Raw genomic sequence first — 27,154 nt, forward strand, 5'->3', positions numbered from 1 at the left:
GAGGCAGAGGAGAAACTGTTTTGGTTGTGTATTTCATTGTATTGGATATGTGCATACTTGAGTGTAAGAGTGTATGTGTATGTGTGTGTGTGAAAGTGTGTGAAAGTGTGCATACATGAGAGAGAGTGGGGAGGGAGAGAAAAAGAGAAAGAGAGAAGGGAGAGAGGGAGTGAAAGAGTGAGAAAGAAAGAGAGGAGAGGGAGAGAGAAAAAGAGAGGGAGGGGAGACATGGTGGAGATAGATAGATAGAGAGATAGACAGACAGACAGACAGACAGACAGACAGACGGACAGACAGACAGACAGATAGATAGATAGATAGATAGATAGATAGAGAGAGAGAGAGAGGCTGTAATGATATGTGCATTACAACATATGTTGCTGTGGAAAGCAGATAATATGTGTCAGACATATGTCTGTTTAAATACATGCACAGGAGCAGGTCTAAATCCACCCCCACACACACACATATATATATATATATATATATACATATGTACATGTATGCCCACCAAGCATAAACAAGACAAAAAGTATTAACACACATATATTATGTCAGCATCTCCTCTACTCCCACCCTATTGCTATTACTCTTGTCCTTCCCCTTATTGTATTGTTTATCCTAGCGTTTATCATTGCTATTACTCTAACATAATAATGTAAAGTCATTGTCATAGAATGATTGTAAGATTCAGAATTGATGTTACTTTCATTGAGAAAACCTTGCACAAACAACGAAATGATTTTAATATAGGGCTACGCTATATATGTATATACATAGGCAATTATGTGGATTTAAATATATTAAATATATTAAAAATATTAAATATAATAGTTTGGGTATGAAATACCAAATATGCATATATGTATACATGTATGTATACATATATACATATATGTATAAATATGTACCTGTTTTGTATTTTATACCCAAACTATTATATATAATATATTTAGTGTATCTAATTTGTTTATCCACATAATTGTCTCTATACCCGCTCAGCAGGATCCCTCTTATAGCCTTTTTTTTATCTTGTGGAATTGATCCCCTGTAAAGCCACTGGGGTCTAAGTTTGAATCTGTTGAGCACTATCAAGTGTTGTCTATATGGAGAATCTCTGGATCTTATCTGTGGACTATATATATATATATACATATATATATATAATATATATATATATATATATATATAATATATATATATATATATATATATATAATATATATATATATATTATATATATATAATATATATATATATTGATAGAAATGGTAAGACAATAAAAGAATGAAAGAGACCTCAATATTATGTAAATAAAGGAATTTATCAGTAATGTAATCTGTGACAATTATTCGGTTATAGCATTTTTTCCGATGGCTGGATAACTGAAGAGATGGCGGCGTAGGTTTCCACCCCAATATCCGAATTTCAGAGTTGTATCATGGCTACCAAATAATTGTTACATATTATATTTACAGATATATATATATATCTGTGTGTGTGTGTGTGAGAGTATATGTGTATATATATATTTATATATATGTGTGTGTATATATATATATATATGTGTGTGTGTGTGTATTTATATATGTGTGTGTGTGTATTTATATATGTGTGTGTGTGTATATATGTGTGTGTGTGTGTGTGTATATATATATACATATACATATAAATTTTTATTATATAGACAGCACTGTGAAGAGCTCAGGTAGACAACCTGAGACATTAGATATATATATTATATTTAAAAGGAAAATTCAGGTAGGTTCAACAATTTAGAATAATAATACAACATATACTCATCCATAAAACCAATGTATACAAATTATTAAAATATATTTAATGTATCCCTCATTAAAATATTAAAAAGTCTTAAAAATTTAAAGATACATAAATATATAACAATATAATGGACATATATGGGTAGAAAAACTATACTGATGTATACAAATATATTAGCATCTTAAAAGGTATATATTGAAGACATCGACCTACTTGCAGATTAAGAGTGTTATTAAAAAGATACTTAAAAATATAAAAATGTAAAATTGTAAACCCTTGTGAAAAGGTGAATAAAGAAATGTTTAAGCCAACTTCTTGGATGGCACACTTAGCCTCTATACTAATCTTCCCTAACCATATAGAAAACCCAACCAAACTTTTCTGTACTTAAATACTTTCTCTAATCATCCTTGATCAACTCTGAATAGCACGGTGGTAATGGCCATTTCTATTAGAATTTCAAACTTATCTGCTAATGAGGAGATATTCAACACTCATGCTCCATACTATAACCAAGCTCTAAAATGAAGTGGCTTCAAAGATAAAATATTTTATATCCCTGACACAAAACTCAAAATTAAGATTGTCAGTCTCCTCATGAAAACTAACCCACAATCTAATACTATGGCCTCCCCTTTAAATAAACCAATTAAATATTAAAAAAACTTTGTGCTGCACGAAGAGATGCAGCACGAATTTACCTCAAATTCATAATACAAAATAAGAAAATGGAGAAATAGATTCCTTACAATCATCAACTTACAGATAATACCAATTCATATAATTTATTTACTAATTAATTGGTATTATATGAATTGGTATTATCTGTAAGTTGATGATTGTAAGGAATCTATTCCTCCATTTTCTTATTTTGTATTATATATATATATATATATATATTTCAGACAATAAAAAAAAACTATGCCATTTTAATCCTGAGCATCTCTGTGTGTATCTCTGCTAGTACACACACACACACACACACGCAAATGCATACAACAAAAAGGCTCATTAACAGACACGACCTCAGAAATAATTCTTCACCAGTCTGCTCATTGACAAAAGTGAGGCTATCATCTTAAATTCAAAGATCATCTCTACATTGTGTAAAGCGTCTTTTATTTAATACAGCAGTTTGACTCAAAAAGTATATGGTAGTTCTTTCTAGCTGGGCGGGCAATCACAAGCAGTGAAACTTCCAATTTATTGACTAGTTCGCTCGCTATTTGGTATACAATGACGATCGTTCACTGAACATAACTTCCAAAGGAAGTAAATACGACCACTGACCGAATACGCTCGTAAAGTAAATACTTTAAAAACCTCGAGTTTTTTTTTTTTTTTTTTTTAGCTTACTATAAATATATGCGACTCTATCATATTTAGTAATATCTATCCTGCATACAACTTGCTTGTGAGATTGATCAGATGTAAGGGAAATAACTCTTATTAAGAAGAGTTATCAACCCTATATCGATTCCCTTATTAGGTCTGTTGAATTGTATGAGAAATTTTAACTATGTTTTCGTATTGTATACATTCGTGATATAAGATATCATTCACTGAAATATCATATACGAATAAATTAACCCAGATAAATAGCAAAAATTATGATATCCATATCGTGCATTGTATAATGTATTTGACCAAGACGTTATCCGTATTGTTTGGTGCTTTTAGATTTTTGACGTCTAAAGAAAGAATTTTGTTTACTGATAATTTCAGTTGGTTGAAGTTTTCCAGCTCACGATATTACTGATATTCTTGAATTTCTTCCCTGGTAGAGAAAACTTTGATCGATTCCTTTACGCGTACAAAAATAAACATTATCGAAAAGTTACGTGGGAAGTCCAGCGAAGATGGGATGGTCACAGAATGCTTTTTAAAAAGAGGAATATTTAGTAAAAAGGAAAGAGAAAGGTGAAAAGGCATATCACTTGATATTTAAGACACTCAGTGTTATGAAGTAACAAGTCAGCCTGCATAGCCCAGTCGGTAGAGCATCACACTTTTAAGAACTGCCGAGTTATGCAATCTGAGGGTCGTGGGTTTAAGTCCCTCTGTGGGTGACAATATTTTACTTGCAGAAAGTGTAAATCCATGTGTGAAACAAATCTTTTCGAAAGAAAATCTTTAAAAATTACAAAATTTCATTAATATAAATGCAATCCTAATTCTAAATCTAACCTTAATCCCCAACCCTAAACCCTAACCTTTATCTAATCCTAAACTGTAACTCTAGAATCTTAAATGAATACCCTAATATTAACTCTAATGCTAAACACGAACCCAGACCTTAATCCCTGGGACTTTGTTACTTTATAACTCCTTTAATAACATTAATTCTTTTATCCCCCATGAGATTCAATCGACTTATTTTCCATTAAAGAAATTCAGTTTCTGAGTTTAAATTCTGGAATATTCTTGTTTTTGTATTTCTGTCCTGCTTAACAGACACACAAATCTTTTACTAATTATATGCTCAGAAGAGCATATAGCTAAAAATGGCAGAACATCATTTTGATAAAACATCAGATTAAATACATTACAGGGTTTTATTGCAGAGCTTTATATTCTGAGTTCAAGTAATTCTTTGAAGTAAGGTTGAGTATCATTCTCAGGCTACTGACATATATAAAATTTGTGCTAGTGGAGTTTTAGGTTCAATATATTTGGCTGTGGGCTGATGTATGTTCCCTGCATGCAATGGTCCAATGCTGCACACTCACAGATGTGTGACTTGAGCACATCTGTGTTATGTTGATAAATAAAAAAAAAAAGTAATCAAAGTTACCGTAAATCCTCAAGCATAATCCGCATTTTTCCCCAAAATTTAAAGGTCAAAATCCCTAGTGCGTACTATATACGAGGTTAAAAATGAAAAATATTTTCTAAGCAATGTCTGAGTCTCTATTTGCTGTCGGGCAATGTTTATTCAGACACATTTTGTGATGTTATGTGCAAAAATACCTTAATTTAAGCCTGAAAGCAATGAAGTCATAAAAGAATCATCCATAACTTGCAGTAAGCAACATTTATTAAAATAAAAGTATTCAGAACACAGAATAACATGTAACAAAAACAATTTACAAACATATTTACATTCCCATATAACAGTTAAGAACACCATTATTGTATTATGCATGCACGGAAGTATTTGTTCGACTAGGTGCTGCTGGCTTAATTACACACGACTCAAGTTAGAGAAGGGGTGTGTATTATACACAAGGTTAAGGTTTTTCAAAGCTACAGTCCCCTAAAAATCCCCTGCATATTATACTCAAGGGTGGACTATACTTGAGGATTTACGGTATGTCCAAACTCGTACAAAAGAGAGATAACTGTTTGTTTCTCTACTTTTTTTCATACATCTCTACATTGTTTTTCTTTAATTTTAATAGTAATAGTCTTGATCTAACAGAGATGTGACCAGTGGGGCCCTAGTAATGATATCTTGTCTTTTCTTCAGACATAGTATGTCTAGGACTGCATTAACTAATGTGTCTTTCACACATAGTGAATCAAGAACTGTATTATCAAACATATCTTTTAAGTATAGTGTATTTAAAGCTGATTATACAATGTATTCTGCTGTTCTTAAGATATGTTGGATAATGTAACCATAAATACACTACATATCAGTGGTTCCCAAACATTTTCAGGCCGCCACCCACTTCCAGGTCACATTCCTAGCACCACAACCCCAACTAAGCATCACAAACATAGACCTCTTTCTGAAGCAAATTCAAAGCAACTTAACCTAATGAACCCATTATTTTGTTGTTTTTACATGAATCGCTATTCCATTATTGCCCTACTTTTTACATGAATTGCTACCGTATTATTGCTCCACTTTTCTTCAATGCCCCCTTGGAACTTTCCACCAACCCTAGGGGTGCAATACCGCCCACTTTGGGAACCACTGCTATTTTTATGAATAACTGGAAGGATGGTTAAAACTGTAATGTTTTTGACCATAAGTGGCTAAGAGGTGGTTCCACACTCCTCAAACCCCTGAACTCTCAATACAGGGCCTCACTACCAGATGCAGTGTAATGTCTTACCTAGGATATAACAGAGAGAGAGAGAGAGAGAGAGAGAGAGAGAGAGAGAGAGAGAGAGGAGAGAGAGAGAGAGAGAGAGAGAGAGAGAGAGAGAGAGAGAGAGAGAGAGAGAGAGAGAGAGAGAGATAAAGGAAAATAAGTAAGCAGAACTTTGAATTAATTTCTGTGATGAATAGAGTTCAAGAGATTTAAAAGAAAGTGGTTAAGTCAAGCATGAAAATGGTAAACCTTATAGTTAAAATAACTTAATAAACGACCTCTCACACATACATATATGTATGTCTGTATGTATGTGCACATATGCATATAGGTATGTATATGCATATAATTACACACACACACACACACACACGAAGATACATATACTCATATAAATATACATATTCACACAAACACATGTACACACGTACATACGCAAACATGTGCATACACCCATGTGCATGTACACACTGACATTGTAGATAATATTTTTCTTAACAAGAGAAAATTTCAGCAACCAAAAAACTAAAGAAGTTATTAGAAAAAGATGATAAATGAAAAAAACAAAAACCAAAAAACCCTAAAATGTTAGTAAAATAAAAAATAAAGAAAAACCTAATATTTAATGGTTGGAACCAATAATAAAGTATGAGAGCATCAACAGCTGAATCAGTATGGAAATATGGCTGACAAGATAATGTCTTAGACTTTCTGAAGAATTATGGAAAAAAAAGACCTAAAATTAGTTTTCATAATACTATATCTTTGATATAATGTGTATATAATATACATATAATGTTTATGTTTATATATATATATATATATATATATATATATATATATTTTCCATTAAAAAAATTCAGTTTCTGAGTTTAAATTCTGGAATATCCTTGTTTTTGTATTTCTGTCCTGCTTAACAGACACATGAATCTTTTCATAAGCCTACTCTGGGGCAAACCTCAGAGCAGACTCTTAATTTTTCATATAGGCACAGACAGACAGACACACACACAAGCATATACACACTCTCTCTCTCTCTCTCTCTCTTTCTCTCTCTCACACACACATACACACAAATGCCTACACATACAAATGTATAAATACAAAAAGACATGCAACTTCCTACATATATATATATGTATATGTGTGTGTGCATATATATATATATATATATAATATATATATATATATATATATATATACAGTGTACATTTAAACACATAAGAGATGGCCATAACAGAACATCTGACCCGCTAGAAAGAGTAGTTAAATTCCAAACCACTATTAGGAGTAATTTCGAAAGGGAATGAAAAATAAAAAACATTTACCCTCTATTTCCTATACCATGGTTTCAAGCTATCTTCAGCAAAGAAAATAATTTACTTGGCGAAGCTATTGTCAGTTGGAAAGCCAAGATTAACATATAAAGATGAGGCGATACAGAACATGCCTTGTGTTTATATGTTATAATTTCTCAAAATCTACCATGCAAGCGCAGTTTTTTTATCAGCAGCAAATATAAAAAATGCCGATTATATATATATATATATAATACACATGCACACACACATATGCACATTCATGTGCATCTAAATTTAAGCACACATGCATAATGTAAAACAATGTATAGATAAAGAGTGGTATTGTTGGAAATATATCCATGCAGTGGCCAAAGATCTTAGCAGCATAAATGAGTTAACTGTGATCAACTGGAATGGAGACTGCATTTAAGCATTGTTTCATTTAGAACTTTTTTCACTGTTGCTCATTTTTTGGGAGGGGGCCAGTTGACTAGATCGACCCCAGTATGCAACTGGTACTTAATTTATTGACCCCAAAAGGATGAAAAGCAAAGATGACCTCAGTGGAATTTGAACTCAGAATGTAAAGACATGAAATACTGCTAAGCATTTTGTCCAGCGTGCTAACGTTTCTACCTGCTTGGTGCCTTAGAGTAAAGAAATAATCCTTTCTACTATAGGCACAAGGCCTGAAATTTGGAGGAAGGGGATAGTCAATTATATCGACCCCAGTGTGTAACTGGTACTTAATTTATCGATCCTGAAAGGATGAAAGGCAAAGTCAACCTCAGCAGAATTTGGACTCAGAATGTAGTGACAGACGAAATACCTGTTTCTTTATTACCCACAAGGGGCTAAACATAGAGGGGACAAACAAGGACAGACAAACAGATTAAGTCGATTACATTGACCCCAGCACGTAACTGGTACTTAATTTATCGACCCCGAAAGGATGAAAGGCAAAGTTGACCTTGGCAGAATTTGGACTCAGAATGTAGTGGTAGACGAAATACTGCTAAGCATTTTGCCTGGCATGCTAATGATTCTGCCAGCTCACTGCCTTCTTAGAGTAAATAAATAATGTCAACACAATTACCTCGTTTAACTGTTTGACTGTTTTTTCAAGGTCCCACCGTTCTTTCTGAATCAACTGGTGTTCTTGGATAACTAAAGAGGTGTTACTCTCTAGTAAGTTAAGTTTTTCCATTTTTTCTTCATAAGATGCTTTTAAAGTACACAGCTCTCCAGAAAGGTCTTCACAAACCTGTAGAAATGAGTAAATAAAATAAAAATATAAATCTATGAATCATGATGAAGAACATGCTTTGAATGACTTAGTATATTTGTTTATTTATTATTTTTTTTTTATGGTATTTTACTCATTTACAACCATTTTTCTATGCTAAATTAGATGGAATAGGATTTTGTTGACGTAATTGTCAATACAGTCTGTTGTTCTTTCTGTCATTTGTGAAATAATTATGGTGTAGGAGTGGAATGTTGTCATTTAAGTCAGACTGACACATGCAGAGTTTAAGTGGAGATGAATAACGCGACAAATGCTTTAAGCTTATAAGATAAATTCTAAATTTATGTCATAGTGTTAAAATTCAAAGAAGAGCAATCCCCATCAGACTGGTGATTATTATTTTTTTCTATATCAAATCTTTCCAGTTTACAAGTCCCACACATTACTGAATATCTTTTGTGTTATTTCTCAAATTCTCTAAATAATAAGGGAAATCCAATATTGAGAAAACCAGCAAGTGACTCATGGCTAGGATTGTCCTACAGCCATAGAAAGGGAATTTCACATTACAACTCTATTTCCTTTTACTATCACTGGTTAGGGATTACAGTACAAGTATCCTTGTCACTTCTGCAATGGGATGGAGTGAGGGGAAGAGAAACTGAAACTTGTCACTGAAGAAAAAGTGTGCTTGAAAAAAGGAAAACTCAATAGTGCTGGTAGAGAGTATCTTCAAATGCAGTTGCTGCATGCAATACTGCAACTCCCATGTTGGCCTGTACAGCCTCAGCAGATGCTGCCATCAGCAGCTGACACAGAATTCTCCAGGCACAGACCTTTGGTCTTTCGAAACCGACAGTTGTCTGTCCCATATCATCCTTGTCAAAATTTCTGAAGTTTTCTGCAAATTGTACCAACATTATTTTCAAATCTTTTAAACAAACCGGTGATGATGAGATCAATGTGGTTGATATTCAGTGTTATACTTTTGCAAGTCAATGTTTGCAGCAAAAATGTTCTGAATGAGAAGAGGGTTCCAGAGAATTGCAGATGTTGGTGAAATTGATTAGATAAAGCTTTTAGTGTAGAAGGATGCTGGATTCAGAAAAAAATGGTGGACCTATGCAGCTAATTATTTCAAAGAAGTGTGTTAGAGAGCAGACCCCACCCTATTTTTACTGCATTTTAATCTAAATACATGGCATTGGTGACCAAATCAGAGCAATGACAATGAATTTCATATCATGAACTCCCAAGGAGTATCATAAGGAGGTTCAATTCCTGAAGGGCCACTTAAATGGGGCCCCACTGACTGCTATTTTTACAGCATTTACCTTGCCCCTACACTTATTGATTAAACTATGATCAACATCAGTGCTTAGCACATTTTCAGAAATATGTTTAGGCATTCTAAATACCTTCACATACATTCAAATCGAGATAAAGAGTTATAACAAGTACATTTCAAGTGTGGTAGTGTGGATATTTATATTTTGTGGTTTATGAAACTTATGTCTAGGTGGAAAACTAATCTTCCTGTTCTGGTTACAGTATCTCCCTAAAGATTTGTAATAGAAAATAGAATGAGACTGAGATGAAATAGAACCTATTCATTTTATCTCAGCCTCATTTTAATATATTTTCAGAAATGGTGAAGTGATGGAAAAATTATGATAGTTACGGTAGTCATACATTTCACTTGCTTAATACGAATGGAGGTTCAAGTCTAAAAATATGAAGTGAATTAATTACTACAGTGATTTTGGAAGCACATATAACTCCGTGAAAGTGTCACAAATTTTCATTGTCAGAATAAAATAATAAAAAAAAAAAGCATGGTAAATGATCCTGAAGGTCTCAAAGGTACCCTTCACAGGAGCTAGCTTGAATGGTACCCAAAGGGTGGCTTTAAGGCAAGTGTTATATATTTGAGAGGATTAATAAAGTCCATTTATTAGTTATCATTAGATGGGTTCAAATAGTATCGCATACATGTTGTGTGTGTGTATGTATGTGAAAGTGTCTAAGTTGGTGTGTATCCTTGTCTTGACATCATATAATGACTGTAAGCAAGCATGTTGTTCATTTCTGTCCTTTCATGAAAAATATGCATGGCCATGGGAAATATTACCTTGCTTGGTAACAAGTGAGGGTGCACAACAGAGAGGGCATCCAATTGTAGAAAATCTGCCCCAACAAATTCTGTCTGATTTATACAGGCATGGAAAAGTGGATGTTAAAATGATGATGATGATTATGATGATGATGATATGTTACCCATATACACTGGCATATATGGTAATTAGATGATGACGACAATTTCTTCATGTTGGAAAATCACGAAGAAGAGTGGCATATCCTCAACTGGCTATGTAAACTAATCCTTGAGGCTGCAGGGCTGTTCTTCCTGCTTGTGCTTAGCAGTTTTAAAATTAGTGTTGGCTAATGCAATCCAATTCCACCCTTTAGACTGAAAACAGTGACCAGCAATCTGTAGGTTTTACACTGGCATGGCCTTGTCTTAGGTGAATTGCTTTACAGAGCTGGAGAGCTCCACCAACCCTGGAGTTACAAGAAGGGTGTCAAAGTGGGTACTAGACTATCAGAGGGACTTTATTCCTTGGTTTATTGTTGAAGTAAATTCCCCTAACCTCTTTCTTTCTCAAAGGCACTCACATGGCAGTGAAGGTTTGTACTTGGAATTTCTTCCACAACATGTTAATTAACCCACAACTGGGACCCTGACAAGTGCTAAAACTCTGAGTCAGAATAGACTTGGGAACAATTGTAGTTAACCTTGGAATTCCTGAACTAGGGCTCCACTGCCGGATGAAGTTTTAAGTTATCCTCAGGACAAAGCAATTGGATATAAATGGACTTAAAAGCAAGATGACAATTTTGTAACATAGCACTAGTCTAACGTGACTATTACAAAAATTGGTAATTAAATCTTGTTAAGAATTAGCTGGATTAATTATGATACCCATAAATTATGAAATATCAGCTGCAGTGGGATTGGCTCACAAACAGCAATGCTGTAATTGGTGCTTTATATCTTTTGCAACAGGATCTGCCAAAGATGTTGGAAAATACTTTCTTGTCATGCCTTATTAATAGACTGAAAAAAAATTCATGTCTTTTACTGAATTACTAAATTAACCCTGACTAATCTGTATGTGTGTGCGTGTGGGTGGGTGTAAGTGTATAGGTGCATGTGAGTGAGAATGTGTGTAGGAGTGTGTGTGTATATGTGTATATATATGTGTATATATATATATATATACACACACACACATATATATGTGTGTATATATATTTGTGTGTTTGTATATATATATATGTGTGTGTGTGTGTGTGTGTGTATATATATATATATATATATATATATATACATACATACAAACATATATATTCCTTTTCCTTTTGATCTTCCTATGTTACCTGTTTTTGGAGAATAGCTATGCTCAAAATGTAAAACAACTACTCTTTTCCATCTCTGAGCATCTTATTAACACTTAACATGTGCTACGTTCTCATGCTCTTGTTTTTTACTTGTCTTTTTCTCCATTTTAAAAAATTAATTGTATATATATATATATATATAATATATATATATATATATATTATATATATATATATATTTATATATTTATATATATATATCAAATGAATGTCTTATAAAACTATTCCACGCATACAATAACAGCCATACCAACCTAACACACCTCCATCATCAGCTTCCCCATGGATATCAGTATGGTTTTGACACTTGGGCAGTACCATTCAATCCAGCAGGGTCAACAGCACTAAAATAAGTGTTGTTTGGGAACAAGCATACTTTAGATATCACTACCTTCATTCAATCTTAATTACAGAAAGAATTAAACACTAATATTATTAATTAAACTACAACAAAGAAACCACATTTACTCTATGTACAAAACAGTATTGGTAAATTATATATATATCAATCCCTCTCTCTCTCTCAGAGAGGCACAAGCACCTACACACACATATACACACATGGCAGTAACTTCCACCTACCAAATTCAGTCACAAAGCTTCAGTCGGCTCAGGGCTATAGTAGAAGACACCTGCCCAAAGTGCCATGCAGTGGAACTGAACCCAAAACCATGTAGCTAGGAAGCAAGCTCCTTAATCACACAGCCATGCCTGCGCATATATATATATATATATACACACACATATGATGGGTTTCTTTTAGTTTCCACCCACTAAAACCACTCACAAAGCTTTGGTTGGCCTGTGGCTATTGTAGATGACACTTGCCCAAGGTGCCATGCAGTGGGACTGAACCGAGACTACATGGCTGGAAAGTAAGCTTCTTAAGCATACAGCCACATCTGCATCTTATATGATTTAAAAAAAATATATTTTGCTCTATATACATTATATTGTCTATTTTGCTATATCCTTACTGGTTTAATAATATTAAATTGAAGGCGGTGAGCTGGCAGAAACGTTTGCATGCTGGGTGAAATGCTTAGCAGTATTTGGTCTGTCTTTATGTTCTGAATTAAAATTCTGATGAGGTCGACTTTGCCTTTCCTCCTTTTTTTTTGGGGGGGGGGTCAATAAATTAAGTACCAGTTGCATACTGGGGTTGATCTAATCAACTGGCCCCCCTCCCCCAAAATTTCAGGCCTTGTACCTAGAGTAGAAAAGGAAAGAATAATATTAAATTGATTTTCTTATAAAACAGGTTCGTCTTTCAAGACAAAAGAGTCTGTTCTAGTTTTTCCATAGTCTGATATTTAGTAATAAAAGAAGTTAATAGCGGTACTTATATACTAATGTATAGTTATTGGTAACTTCTCACTTTCTTCTATGATTGCTGATTTTATTTTATTATTATACTAGTATGGCATATGTAATTGCAGAAAATCTGTACACTTTTGTAGAATCCAATGTATACATGTGTGTGTATGTGTGTGTGTGTGTGTGTGTGTGTGTGTGTGTGCATGTGTGTGTGTTTGTGTGTGTGTGTGTGTGTGTGTGTGTGAATGTAAGTGTATGTCTGTATGAGTGTGTGTGCTTATATATATATATAAATACAAGAGGCTTCCAAATAGGAAAGCCTTGTGCTAGAAAGAGCAGTAGAAAACTCAAACCACCAATTAAGGATAAATTCTTGAAAGGAATGAAAATCAAAAACGTTTACCATCTCAATTATTTCCCAGACCATGGTTTCTAACTATTTCCAGCAAAAAAATATTCGCTGAAGGCCAGTTTTCATCAGTGGGAAAACCTTTAGATTTCAAATATACACACAGTCAGATCCACATGTAAAACTAACTGCCTGCATATCCTAACTTTTCAGACCACTGCGCAGATGCAGATTATACCCGGCGACAGAGAGGTTACCAGTAAAAATTTATCAAAGAATATTTAAACATAATAAATAACAATAGGGTAATAAAAAATTATTATTACCAGTGGTCTAGCACAAAAAACGAATTAGTCATTAGACTGTGTAATGTCAGTGTGCATATACAACAGAGAAAAGTTGGACTTAAGAAGCATCAGATGTGGTGTGCAAGAGAGACGACTGCGCTGGTATGATCATGTGTTACGAATGGATGAGGACAGCTGTGTGAAAAAGTGTCACACCCTAGCAGTGGAGGGAACCTGTGGATGAGGTAGACCCAGGAAGACCTCGGATGAGGTGGTGAAGCTTGACGTTCAAATATTGGGCCTCACTGAGGCAATGACTAGTGACCTTTGGAGATATGCTGTGCTTGTGAAGACTTGACAAACCAAGTTAGACCATAATCTGTGACCTATGCCAGTGGTATATAACCAGCCCAGTTATGAGTACCTTCATTCATTGGACAATAAACTTTGCTTGCAAAGACCTGTTGAGGCAAGTGATATCAAAATCAAAATTGCTGACATGACCAATGACAGTACCACCTGATTGGCACTCATGCCAGTGGAATGTTAAAAGCACCATCCAAGCATGACTGTTTTCAGGACTGCTGACTGGCTCCCATGCCGGTGGCACGTAAAAAGTACCATTTGCATGTGATCATTGCCAGTGTCGCCTTACTGGCACATTTGCTGGTGGCACGTGAAAAACAACATTTGAGCGTGGTCATTGCCAGTGCTGCTGGACTGGCTCCCATGTGGGTGGCATGTAAAAAACTGTCCAACCCATGCCAGCATGGAAAGTGGATGTTAAACAACGACGATGATATATGAGGGGTGTATGAAAAGTCTTGAGCCTCAAAAAAACAAAACATGGTACAAGACTTCTGATGAAGGTACAAGACTTCAAGGCTCAAAGGCCTTGGGGGCTCAACACTTTTCATACACCTTTCATATATATATATATAAATGTGTTATACATGTGTGTGTGTGCATTTATATGTATATGCATATATATATATATATATATATATATATATTCGATGGGCTTCTTTCAGTTTCCATCTACCAAATCCACTTCATGACTATAGTAGAAGAAACTTGCCTAAGGTGCCACACAGTGGGACTGAACTTGGAACCATGTGGTTGGAATGCAAGCTTCTTAGCACACAGCCATGCCTGCTCCTGTATTATAAGAATGACAAACAGTACATTTACTGGTAATCACAAGGCTTTGTCAAGCTGAAATTAATTAACTAGAAGAGCACAAAGCAGTGTTGAGAGAAATATGTGCACAACCATATTTATCACAATCTAGTACATTATAAATAGAATTTTCTCCTGGGACTATTTCTGCAGCACAAGGTTTTCCTGTGTCTAAGTGTACATGAATGTGTTAAATATGATTGTACATGCATATGTCTCTTGCAGTGCTGCTTTGTGCACCTCATTTTAATTAATTCCAGCTGGATCAATCTGGAATTGAGTGGGCGTCCGGTTGAACAGAGTTTTGTCACATTATTTAAAAACTAGCAGAATCTGTGCCTCTTTCTGCTACTAAAGTAAGGTTTACACTTCTTCAGCACTCTCCACTTATTTCTTTACTACCCACAAGGAGCTAAACATAGAGGCGACAAACAAGGACAGAGAAACGGATTAAGTCGATTATATCGACCCCAGTGCGTAACTGGTACTTATTTAATCGACCCCGAAGGGATGAAAGGCAAAGTCGACCTTGGCGGAATTTGAACTCAAAATGTAACGACACAAAATACCACTAGGCATTTCGCCCGATGTGCTAACGTTTCTGCCAGCTCACCGCCTTCTCAGCACTCTCCACTTGATGCTGTAATAACTCTTTTCACCTGGACACCTACCTAAACAGTACAAGTGAAATTTTCTGTTCTTGCCCATTTGAGCACAAGTATGTCTTTGGACACTGGCAGAACATACCATGAATATAAAGATTACAGTCTCCACCATCAATATTTTCCATCACCACATTCTGATAGTTTGGTATAAGGTTTGCTACACTCAGCTTAATACATTAAATACAAACATATTTATACGCATACATATTCACACATGATTTTAGAATCAACCCTACCCCACCCAACACAGATACGTCAACCCACCCCCATCCTGCATACTCCCCAGTCACAACTCCACTTTACAGGTATTTACCTCACACACAACGATGACGCTGATCTCCATCTAAGGGACATAACTCTAAAAAACATAAGTTCCCTCGCTGGGTTTTCTCCCACAGTATTTCCATTCTGATTTTTCCAACTCCTGCAAAGTGGATGTACCACTTTCTTATCTCTAATGGCAGGGAGCCCATGCCTAATCGTTCCTACCATCTCTTCTGATAAGTGCTGAGATTGATTTTCTAAAATTCGTGTACAAAGCCATTTCTATCAATTGGCTGAAAGAAGATTATAAAACTGTATTGTATAAATAATTGATACAGCCTCTCTATTGACAAATATGAGTGCTTGTTTTTTTTCTCATTCATAAATTTCTCAGAGAGCAATATATGCTATATATATATATCCATTAAGCCTTTTTTATTTTCTCTCCCTTTTTATTTCTGTGTTCCTTTCTGTCGAAGAGCATAGATTTGAAACATAAAAGACTTTCTCACTTCCTGAGCGTTAAATTAATACATCTGTTTGTTGTTTACACACCTGTCTTTGTCTTTTGCTTTTTTTTGTAAATTCTCACTATACACACACACACATATATGTACACACAGACATATTGTATGCATATATATATAACATATATAGGTTTTTACAGTCATCTAAAAATCTATATATATCTGTCTGTCTATCTGCTTGTCTGTCTGCCTGTTTCTCTCTCTATATATACACACATACACATATAAATGTATAACATGTATAGGTTATATAACATTTATAGTCATCTAAGAATCTATATATATATATGTCTGCTTCTGTCTGTCTGACTCTCTCCCCCTCTCTCTCTCTCTATATATATATATATACACACACACATATATATGTCAGAACAGAGAGTTATTAATAAAGGTTTAGTAATCAAGGCAAAATATTTCTTAAGTCTTCATCCTTTGCTGATACAGATATATCAAGTTCAGAAAATGTTTATTAATTGGTATTGAACTCCAGATAATCTCCAAAGATGAGATCCGAAGTTGAAGTCCATGACCAGTCGACTTTGTAAATCCAAGGTTGCATTACCATGTTAATATGGTACATTTTTGCAGATTGATATAAATCTATAATGCACAAATAAATGTATAAAGCCTTTCTCATAAACGCACACACACACACATATATTAGCATGTGGTAGTTAGGCTGTTGCATTTATGATTGCTTGATCATGGGTTTGATTCCCAGACCGGATGGCGCATTGTGTGAGTTCTTGAGCAAAATACTTCATCCCACATTGCTCCAATCCTCTTTTGATCAGCCGGGAATGTTGGCCTGCTTGCCTAGCCAGTAGGGTGATGTCATTCAATGGCTAAAATGATGCAAAATGCATTGTGGCAAGTGATGTGTAACAATATCTGATAGTCTGGTCAGTTACCTGATCACATGATAATGGGTCATCCCATAAATAATGCAGTTTTTTTTATATTTCTTTTGTTTTTCAAAATTAAGATAAACAAAGTTCTTTTTAATCTAAAATATACTCTCCTTCATTTTCTACAATGCCCTTCCATCTATCTGGTAGATTTGCAAGGCTCATCGAAAATTCAATTGTCCAAGATGAAAAATACTCCTCTGGTACTGTTCTGATCTTGTCTACAGAATTCATATTTTTCTCATCCAAATGATTTTGAAGACTGTTGAATAAATGATAATCAGATGGGGCAATGTCTGGCAAATATGGTGGGTGGGGCATTATTTTCCATATAATGTGCAATTAGAGTCAAAAAATTTGTGAGGAACTTATTGACCCAATTTGCTGACTTTTCTGATAGCACACATGTGTCGATGAATAGCTGAATGACCAAATACAAGCTTTTCTGCTAGTTCCTCAACAGGTACAATAGGATTTTGTTCCACCATGGTTTGTAGGATGTCCTTGTTGAGCTCTGCAGATTTTCCAGGACGAGACTTGTCTTCTAGGCTGTAGTTGCTGGCTTGGAATTTCTGGAACCACCATTGAAACTGGCTTACACTTATTGTCCGATCCCCATATACTGCATTAATATTCCTTGCACTTTCCATTGTGTTGTTGCCTTTATTGAACTTAAAGCAAAATATCCTGAATATGCTCTTTTGTCACTTCCATTATAGCTTTGAAAAAGTAACTGTTAAAATCGAACTGCATTCTTCAAAACTTGCGCTAAGAATAAGGACAAGGTAAAATTATTACCTGCTTTTATAGAAAGTTGATGCAGGTAGTTTATCTCATCTCCCTTCGACTTTTAGTTCATATAATGAAACAACCACATTATTCATGGGATGGCCCTATATATATATATATATATATATATATATTATATATATATATATATATATATATATATATATATAAATGTATGTATGTATGTATGCATATGCATGTGTGTGTGCGAATATATACATATATATATATATATATAACAAATTAAATGGGTAGTTTATTAGCAATTTGAACCTAAAGGCAAAATTTATAGAGGTCACAAAAGTGATGAAAGGTACTAACCAGCACAAGCTATTGCTAGAAACAAGAGTTAAAACATCTCAAAGGCCTCAAAGCACTATACTTAATGACTGACAAAGGGAGGTAAGTCACTAGCGTACATAGTTGGAGTGAACGATTTCAGATTTTGATGAATAACATCTTAATCCTCTTCAGTGACTCTTAAATTCCTAGGGTTTAACTCAACTATTCTCTGTCAGTCTTATAAGAAAAACCATTGAAAAACCTGTGCTGATTTTCAAAGCAGTAAACAAATTAAATGGATGGCTTATTAGCAATTTGAACCTAAAGACAAAATTAATAGAGGTCACAAAAGTAATGGAGGGTACTGGGCACTTACCTCCCTCCGTCAGTCATAAAGTTCAGTGCTTTGTAGCTTTTGAGTTGTTTTAACTCTTGTTTCTAGCAATAACTGGTGCTGTCAGTACCCTCCATCGCTTTGAGACCTCTATTATAAATATATATATATGGCAGTAACGTTAGCATGCCGGGTGAACTGCATGACTGTATTACCGTCCAACCCATGCTAGCATGGAAAACGGAAGTTAAACGATGATGATGATGATGATGATGAGACATACATGTGGCGTGCCTGTGTGGTAAAAAGATTGCTTCCCAACCACTAAGCCTTATGAGTGGATTTTGTAGACAGAAATTGAAGGAAGCCCATCATATTTATATATATATATATATATATATATATATATAAACATATGTGTGTGTATGTGTCTTCGTGTCTGTATCCCCCATCACTGCTTGATGACCAGTGTTATTGTGTTTAAATCTTCATCACTTAGCAGCATGGCAATAGAAACTGCTAGAATAAATACTAGGCTTAAGAAACAAGTCCTGGGGTTGATTTGTTTGACTGAAACCCTCCAAGGCAGTACTCCAGCATGGCCACAGTTAAATGACCAAAACAAGTAATAGAATAGAAGAACACCACACCCACACACCCACACACATACACACACATAAATATACAAACCACAAAAAGTCACAAGGTATGAGAAGTGAATATATTTATTTCAGTACTTGTTATCCTTAGGATTACAGCTGTTTCATGGTCTTCAAGGTAATAATAATTTTAGTATATAATGAATTATGTTTACATATGTATACTTATATTCATGTTATGCATTATACAATATAATTATATAATGCAGAGCATGCAAGTTAGTACAGACATGTAAAAATAATTTATTATACACTGAAATTATTATTATATGAAGAAGAATGCAAAACAGCCATAATACTGAAGATGACAAGTGGTTAAATAAATATATTCAATTCCGACATTTTATGGCTTATATACATCTCATGAAATAATTTCATCGATTGGATCTCCTGGATTTTAGCTGCATGGAACTCTGCATTATACACCCTTGTAGTGGCTTACTATGTGGTCTGTTAGCCAAGTCCCCGAGAGGAGCTTTCTGTGATAGCCCCATGATTCTATGAATCCATATATTACACCACAAATTTATGCACACACATATACATGCATACACATGCACATACATACATACGTATGTATGTATGTATGTATGTATGTATGTATGTATGCATGCATGTATGTATGTATGTATATGCATGTGTGTATGTGTACACTGCCTTTCTCAGTCATTAACTTATACTCAACTTAAATACCATTCTATGTCTGGAGGCTGGAGCAAAATATAAATAGATAAATAAGTAGATAAATACATAAAATGAAAGTATAAAAAAATAGAGGGAAGTTGGAATGATAATTGCAGTGACAATGTCTTGAGAAATTATCTTTAATTGACTGCAGTTTTCTTTTATATTTTCCATTTACTGTTGTTCCCTTCTTTACAGAGTTAGTTTTTATGTGTGTTTCATTTGTAGTTTTTGGATAACATGAGTGAGCAGACCTGAAAGTAGTCAGTTGAGTATATACATTTGTTACTAACTGTAGGTACATGACCTCTGGGTAGGTTAGTGAAGTAGATTCTGGTCTACTGTAAATACTGTGACCTGGTCACCAACACAATTCCACTGCATCACATGTAGCACAGTTTTGTGTCTGAGACCAAATTAGAGAAGTGTGATGACATTTATGACATAGTAAGAAATAGATGAAAATTGAATATCTCGGGCTTTTTCTGTATTGTATTTTTTAGTTTTTGTCTGAGTTTGAATGGCTCAAATGACTTTGATAATACATGTCCCTAACTAATAGAATTCTAAAGTCACACATGAATATGCTCACTCACACACACACTCATTTGCATACACAAACACTCACACACACTCATTTGCATACACAAACACACACACACTCATTTGCATACACAAACACTCATTCACACATACACACATACTAAATCTGCAGAGATTGTCAATATGAACCCATCATTAATCTTGATAACATATTTAGTCTATTAGTTTTTCCATCTCTTAATAAGGTCCTTGCCAGCTAAACATCAATCCTTTATGTAGTGCCATGGAGACAATCTCCTTCTCAGAGACCTCTGTAACTCACCTCTCTCCATCCGCCCCTTTATAGCTAAATCTCTCCTCATATGGAGATACATGATCTCTCAGTAGAAGTGAAGCTGATTCACTTAGGAAGATGGTCACTCAGAAGGCACCCATTAGTATACTATAATGGTCCTACCTGGTCACACAGAGGAAATGCAAATGTTGCAAGCCCCAAGAAAGCAACCCATCAAGGAGAGTAAAGACTCTGAATGAAAATTTGTTACTGGGTAAAGGGGACTCTTCAAACGAGTCTTAGATAACCTCTCTAGTACTAATGGTTGAGTAAAATGCAAGCAGGCCATAACGTAAAGTGATAGTGACAGAAAGGCCATCCATCCATAAACAACATGCCAAAAAGATGTAGAATCACAATGAGTTGCAAGATTGCTGTGAAATCCATCCAGGCCATGTCAATATAATTAGAGTTACTTCTGCCATTTACTTGCACTTCCTTTAACTTGTTCACTCTGACATTGAGAGAGTGCTGGGTAGCAGCAGAAATCTCTTGAGGACAAACACACAAAACAATAATTTAGTTTAACCCTTTCGTTACTGTATTTATTTTGAGATGCTCTGTGTTTCTTTCTATTACTTTAAATATAGCAAAGAATTTAGTAAAATAACTTAGTTATCATTCAACTAGTGTCAGGAACATAAATTGTGATGAAAGGTTTGGTGGAAGATTTTAATTAAAAACTTATGAAAACAAGACATTTGTATTACAGAGCCAGAGCTAGTTTCAGCCAGGTTGGTAATAAAAGGGTTAAATCATAAAAAAATTAAATATATTTACGTACTGTGAAAACAGGCGAACCCTAACAGTTCCTGCAGGACCCTCTTATAGAGAAGTGATGAGATGTTCTTATTTCTTCTCATTTATTTTCCAAAGACAGGTCCAGCTCCAAATGTTATAATTCATTTCTAACTATGAGACTTAAACTTATTCTCTTTTTCTAATTTCATATGTAATGTAAACCACTCTTATTTTTTTTTCCTCAGTTATCTGAAGGTGTTTGGCTTTAGGGTACCTGGGCTTACAATAGTATAATTGTGAGTTTGATACTTGGCGCATATTGTGTCCTTGAGCAAGAAACTTTATTTCACATTGTTCCAGTCCACTCAGCTGGCAAAAGTGAGTAGTACCTGTATTTCAAAGGGCCAGCCTTGTCACATTCTGTATCATGCTAAATTGCCCCAAGAACTATGTTATAGGTACATGTGTCTGTGGAGTGCTCATCCACATGCATGTTAATCACACAAGTAGGTTGTTCTGTTGATTGGATTAACTGGAACCCTTGTGGTCATAACTGACAGAGAACCAGTTAACCCAATGATCAATAAGACACTAGAGTTAATTATTATATGGGGCAACAAAAGAGCCTCTATGTGATGGTTGCTTGACCTGCTAGAAATAGCTGCTGTACACAACCTACATCACACACTACTGGCTTAAAAATGTAGTTGCACTTGAGTTAATGTTCTCTTAGGTGTATTATGCCTCAGAGTGGGATGATAATGACTGGAATTACCTTTCAGACCATACATCTGTTGAATCAGGGCAACATCAATGACTGGTATTTCTTTGATAATGTAATAGTTTACCAGTATGACTAGAATGGTACTGGTTTTCATCAACTAAAGTACTAACAGTGTCATGTTGAAAGACTAAATTATTATAGAGAATTACTTATTAAATCTACTTAACAAGAAAATTAGGCTAGATCGGCAGGATTGAGACTAATTCATATTGGAATTTTCTGAAATTTCTGCGTGTTTAATGGAGACTTTCTATGTTGTGTGTAGTCATGGCAGCATGGTTAGGTATTTAACCTTGCAATTATTTGGTTCTAGGTTAGGTTCTAATGCACTGAATCTCGAAGGAAGTGTTTTCTACCTTAGCCTTGGTAAGTTAATGAGAAAACCTTTATATTGTTGCTCAGTCTGCCAGGTATAGCAAGCAAGTCTCCTTCAAATCACATCCTATCAATTTAAAAATAAACCAAAAATACATTGAAAAATATAATCCCTGATGCACGATGCCTTAGAAAAATGACAAAGTTGTCGTGGTTGGAATGCTTTTACTCATAAGTTTGAGAGAGGGGATGTTAAACAACGACTACCCTAACTTTGGCTTGATCCAAACTTTATGAGTGATATAGGGTTGATGGAAACTATGTGAATGCCTGTCAGATTGATAATGTTTGCTTGTGGATGGGAGACTTAATCTTATCTACCTACTCTTCCTTCTATTTTTTCTCTCTCTTTATTTGTTTGGTAGTTTGTATAAGGACTTGTTCATGATTGCAGGTATATAAAGGTGTACTACATACAGAATCACAACTTGAAATGGAAGTGTTAAGGCACTTAACAATATAAAGGTTCCCCTGGTGAAGAGGATTGGCCTGCAAAAATCCTGTGCCAGTGCCACATAGAAAACACTTGTGCTGATACCACGTAACAGCACTTGTGCCAGGGCCACATTATAAGCATGCAGCACATATTCTAAAGTGGTTGGCATCAAGAATGGTATCCTGCTGTAGAAACCAAGACAAATCAGACTGGAACCTGGTGCAACTCTCCAGCTTGCCAGTTCTGGTCAAACCGTCCAACCCATACCAGCATGGAGAATAGACGTTAAAAGATGATAATGGTGATGATGATGATGGTGATGAAGCATTAGTGAATTAGAAATCTATACTAGTAATCCCAACACTGGAAATATAATTATCTCTAATTTACGCAAAACAATTTTGATGATGCCATCAACTTCAGTACTTAACTGATACTTTGTTTTAACAGTCCCCTGAAGATAAGGAAAATTTGACTTTGGTTGCAATTGAAACCCAGAATTTAAAGATCTGGAAGAAACATCATAAAGCATTTTGTCCAATGTTCTAACAATTCTACCAAGACACAACCCTCTACACAAAGATAATAATAATTCCAAATATAGGCACAAGCCCTCAAATTTGGCAGCAGTAGGGTTAGTCAAGGAAAGGATCCCCACCACCTCAGTACTTGACTGATACTTTTTTCTATTGAACCAGATGCATGAAAGATAAAATTCTTCTTCTTTTGAAGATAATAAAGCAAATCACACATGTACATGTGATTTGGGGAAAAAAATCTAATAATTGACTCTGTCACTCTGTCAGTGGGATAAATATTGGTTTCTTGCTTGGCATCGAGGTTCATATAATAGAAGCAATATCGTTCTTTGGTACAGTCTTTAGATATATTAAATCAATTTCCAGTATATTACAGTATTTCAAATCCCTGCAAGATCAATTTAACATTTCATCTTTTGAGTGTTGATAAAATAAAAATAACCCCAGTCAAATGTTGGTATCAATTAAATATTTTTACAAAGAAGCTGAAATGTGAATAGAATTATAACAGGAGATTAACACTAACATCAAAAGAATGAAGTACAAAGTTGGTATTAATGGAATTTGAGCACAGAATGTAAAAGAATATTGCTTTCTACTATAGGCACATGACCTGAAATTTTGGGGGAAGGGGTCTAGTCATTCATTTTGACCTTAGTTCTCAACTGGTACTTACTTTATGGACTACAAAAGAATGAAAGGCAAAGTTGAGTTCAGCAGAATTTGAACTCACAATGTAAACCAGAAGAATTGCCACTAAGCAATTTTATCTGGCATGTTAACAATTCTCCTAGCTTATAGACGAATATTGATTTCACATTTTGGCACAAGGCCAGCAATTTTATCAGCCCTGAAAGGATGAAAGGCTAAGTCAACCTTGGTGGAATTTTAACTCAAAATGGTTCTGCCAGCTCGCCACCATAGCTTATTATCAAAGAATATTATAAATATTCACTTATGGCAAAGTTATCTTTTTTTCCCTCTTAACCTCTTCTGTTATTAATTAGAAATTGAATTACTTCATGCATGTGAATGTTTGTGTGTAAGTGTTTGTATGTGAGTATGTTTCACTACTTATATCTAGATGTATGGATATAAGTGTGTATATCCCTGTACATAAGTGGAAGACAGTAAATGTTATTCTATCTACTGGTATGTAATAACAGTTATCTATTCAATTGGTGTACTTCTCCAGCAATCTTACTCACTTTTGTAAAGGCAGAGGAGAAAATTGTTCAACATCTTACATTTGTTATTTGTTGGCTATCATCAGCTTGTCTGTAATCATATTTGTTTATCAGTAGAGTAGGACATCTTAGATAGGCTGCTTCCTTCTTGGTGAATTAACCAATTAAGATTTTTCTTAGAGCTCAAAGACCAGATTCTGATCTTTAAAACAGGCTGACCTTTATCAGTGTTTAACAGAACAGATGAATTCAACAACAGGTTGTTACTATCACCACCATCATCATCATTAATTTTTTTCCTTCTATCTTAATTGGAATATAAGTGAGGTTGACTGCCAAAGCAAGATACTTAATAACCAAATAACCATACTCACTCATCTCAAGGAAGTAGACGTTCCCTCATTGTGCATTCAAAGACAGTATGGTGTTAGCATTCAGGCACCGACCCATAAAAATGCCATTAAAGTTATTGAGATTGGATGTCTAACTTGAAGCAAAGAGATAATATAATAACTGGAAGTATTCTAATTAAGATTATTCCGTTGTTATAAGTAAAACAGTGTGACTGTAATTATCATCAAATGCATCAAGAGAGTTAAAGTAGGATATCTTCATGTTGGAAATGTTGAAGGGATGAGATGGGTTGAAGGTTACCATTCTTTAAACCAAAAATATTCCCTAAGTCATATGTATCCAGATTTTAGAACAGGTAACCTATATTTGCTGCATGTTGTAAGAGGCAACTAAAAGGCTTGACATCAGGAAGGGTCTCTGGCCACAAAATACTGCTCCAAAAAGAATACTCTGGCATTAATTAGAAGACTAACAAGGGGTTCATAAGACTTTAGATGTTTGCTGCTGCTGTCTTAAATAACTTAGGATTTCAACATTTCGACATCAATAAGAACCAATTTACAAGCATTGGAGTTGATATAATAGACTAGTAGACAGAGATATAGCATGGCCACAGTATATTAACTAGCACCAGTGAAACTTTAGAAGAATAAAATACACACTTGAGTTTACATTTACATACAGTTTTGATTGGCATTTCTGGCCAATCCTTGCTCAGATTTCCCTGTCCCCAAATGCTAATACAAAGTAATTAAAAATAAACATATTAAAACATTAACTGTACTAAACTCACCCAGATATGTTTATATCTTATATAATAGCAGCAACTAAAAGGGCTATAGATATTGCTCCTTCTATAGACGTTGCTCCTTCTATAGATACTAATATAGATTTATAAAACAAATACATAACTGCAAATTTATGAAAACAGTACAGTTACTTGAATCAGCTCCAAAGATTGCACTGATCTTCACCAAACTCTCCAGTAAGCTATCCAAATCTTTTTGTAGCTTATTTGAGCTGTCTATGCCCATGCTTCAATTTGTAACTCAAGAAAAACATGTTTCTGAAGGTAATAAGTCTAGTCAAACATGTGACCTGGGAAAAAAATCCGGTAAATTAGGGGTGGAGATATATATATATATATATATGTATATGTGTGTGTGTGTGTGTATATATATATATATATATATACACTTGGAAACTTCTATATCATAATATTAGTTGCCAGTAGTAACAACCAACTCTTCTTGAAATCATGCCTTAATGTTAATTAAAACACAAACAAAATATAAACGGAAAAAAAAAAGAAAGGATGGATTGGATCATCTATTACATTTCTTGGTTGTTGTGGTTGTTTTAAGGTTTCTGAAACTCTGAAGGCATTCATTAATGAGTTTGGTTTGTGGAGAAAGAATCATGTGTTTGATCCCCACAGTGTCTAGTCTTCAACATTCATAGCACAGCTGTGTTGAAATGATGGAAAACATGTATGATTGCAGAGAGATCACCAATATTTGTTGTTGTAGTGCACCTTGACACTTTCTCTCAGTACATGAGGCTGAGGACATGGCTATCAATGGGATTTGAATCCATAGTTGGAATTTGATCCTAGAATACAAAGAGTTGGAGTAGAAACTACCAGACATTTCCTCTGATGCTCAGACAATTCTGCCAATCCACTACTTCAGACTGCTACTTAATTTATCAATATTGGAAAAGTGAAAGGTAGAGTTTATTTTTACAGGATTTAAACTCAGAGAGCAAAGGTTAGGAACCA

At 34.7% G+C, this 27,154-nt stretch overlaps 1 protein-coding gene across 1 annotated transcript in view; it reads right to left on the reverse strand.

Annotated features, from left to right (window-relative positions):
* The window catches only part of LOC115209060 (sporulation-specific protein 15), a 327,011-nt gene that overhangs the window by 237,757 nt on the left and 62,100 nt on the right, over window positions 1-27,154 (reverse strand). Inside the window, exon 7 of the mRNA XM_029777134.2 lies at window positions 8,223-8,390. Coding sequence (XP_029632994.2) covers window positions 8,223-8,390 — 168 coding nt within the window. The remainder of the gene's footprint in view (window positions 1-8,222; window positions 8,391-27,154) is intronic.

Source organism: Octopus sinensis, linkage group LG3, assembly GCF_006345805.1.
Source record: "Octopus sinensis linkage group LG3, ASM634580v1, whole genome shotgun sequence".
In the NCBI taxonomy this organism is placed as follows: domain Eukaryota; kingdom Metazoa; phylum Mollusca; class Cephalopoda; order Octopoda; family Octopodidae; genus Octopus; species Octopus sinensis.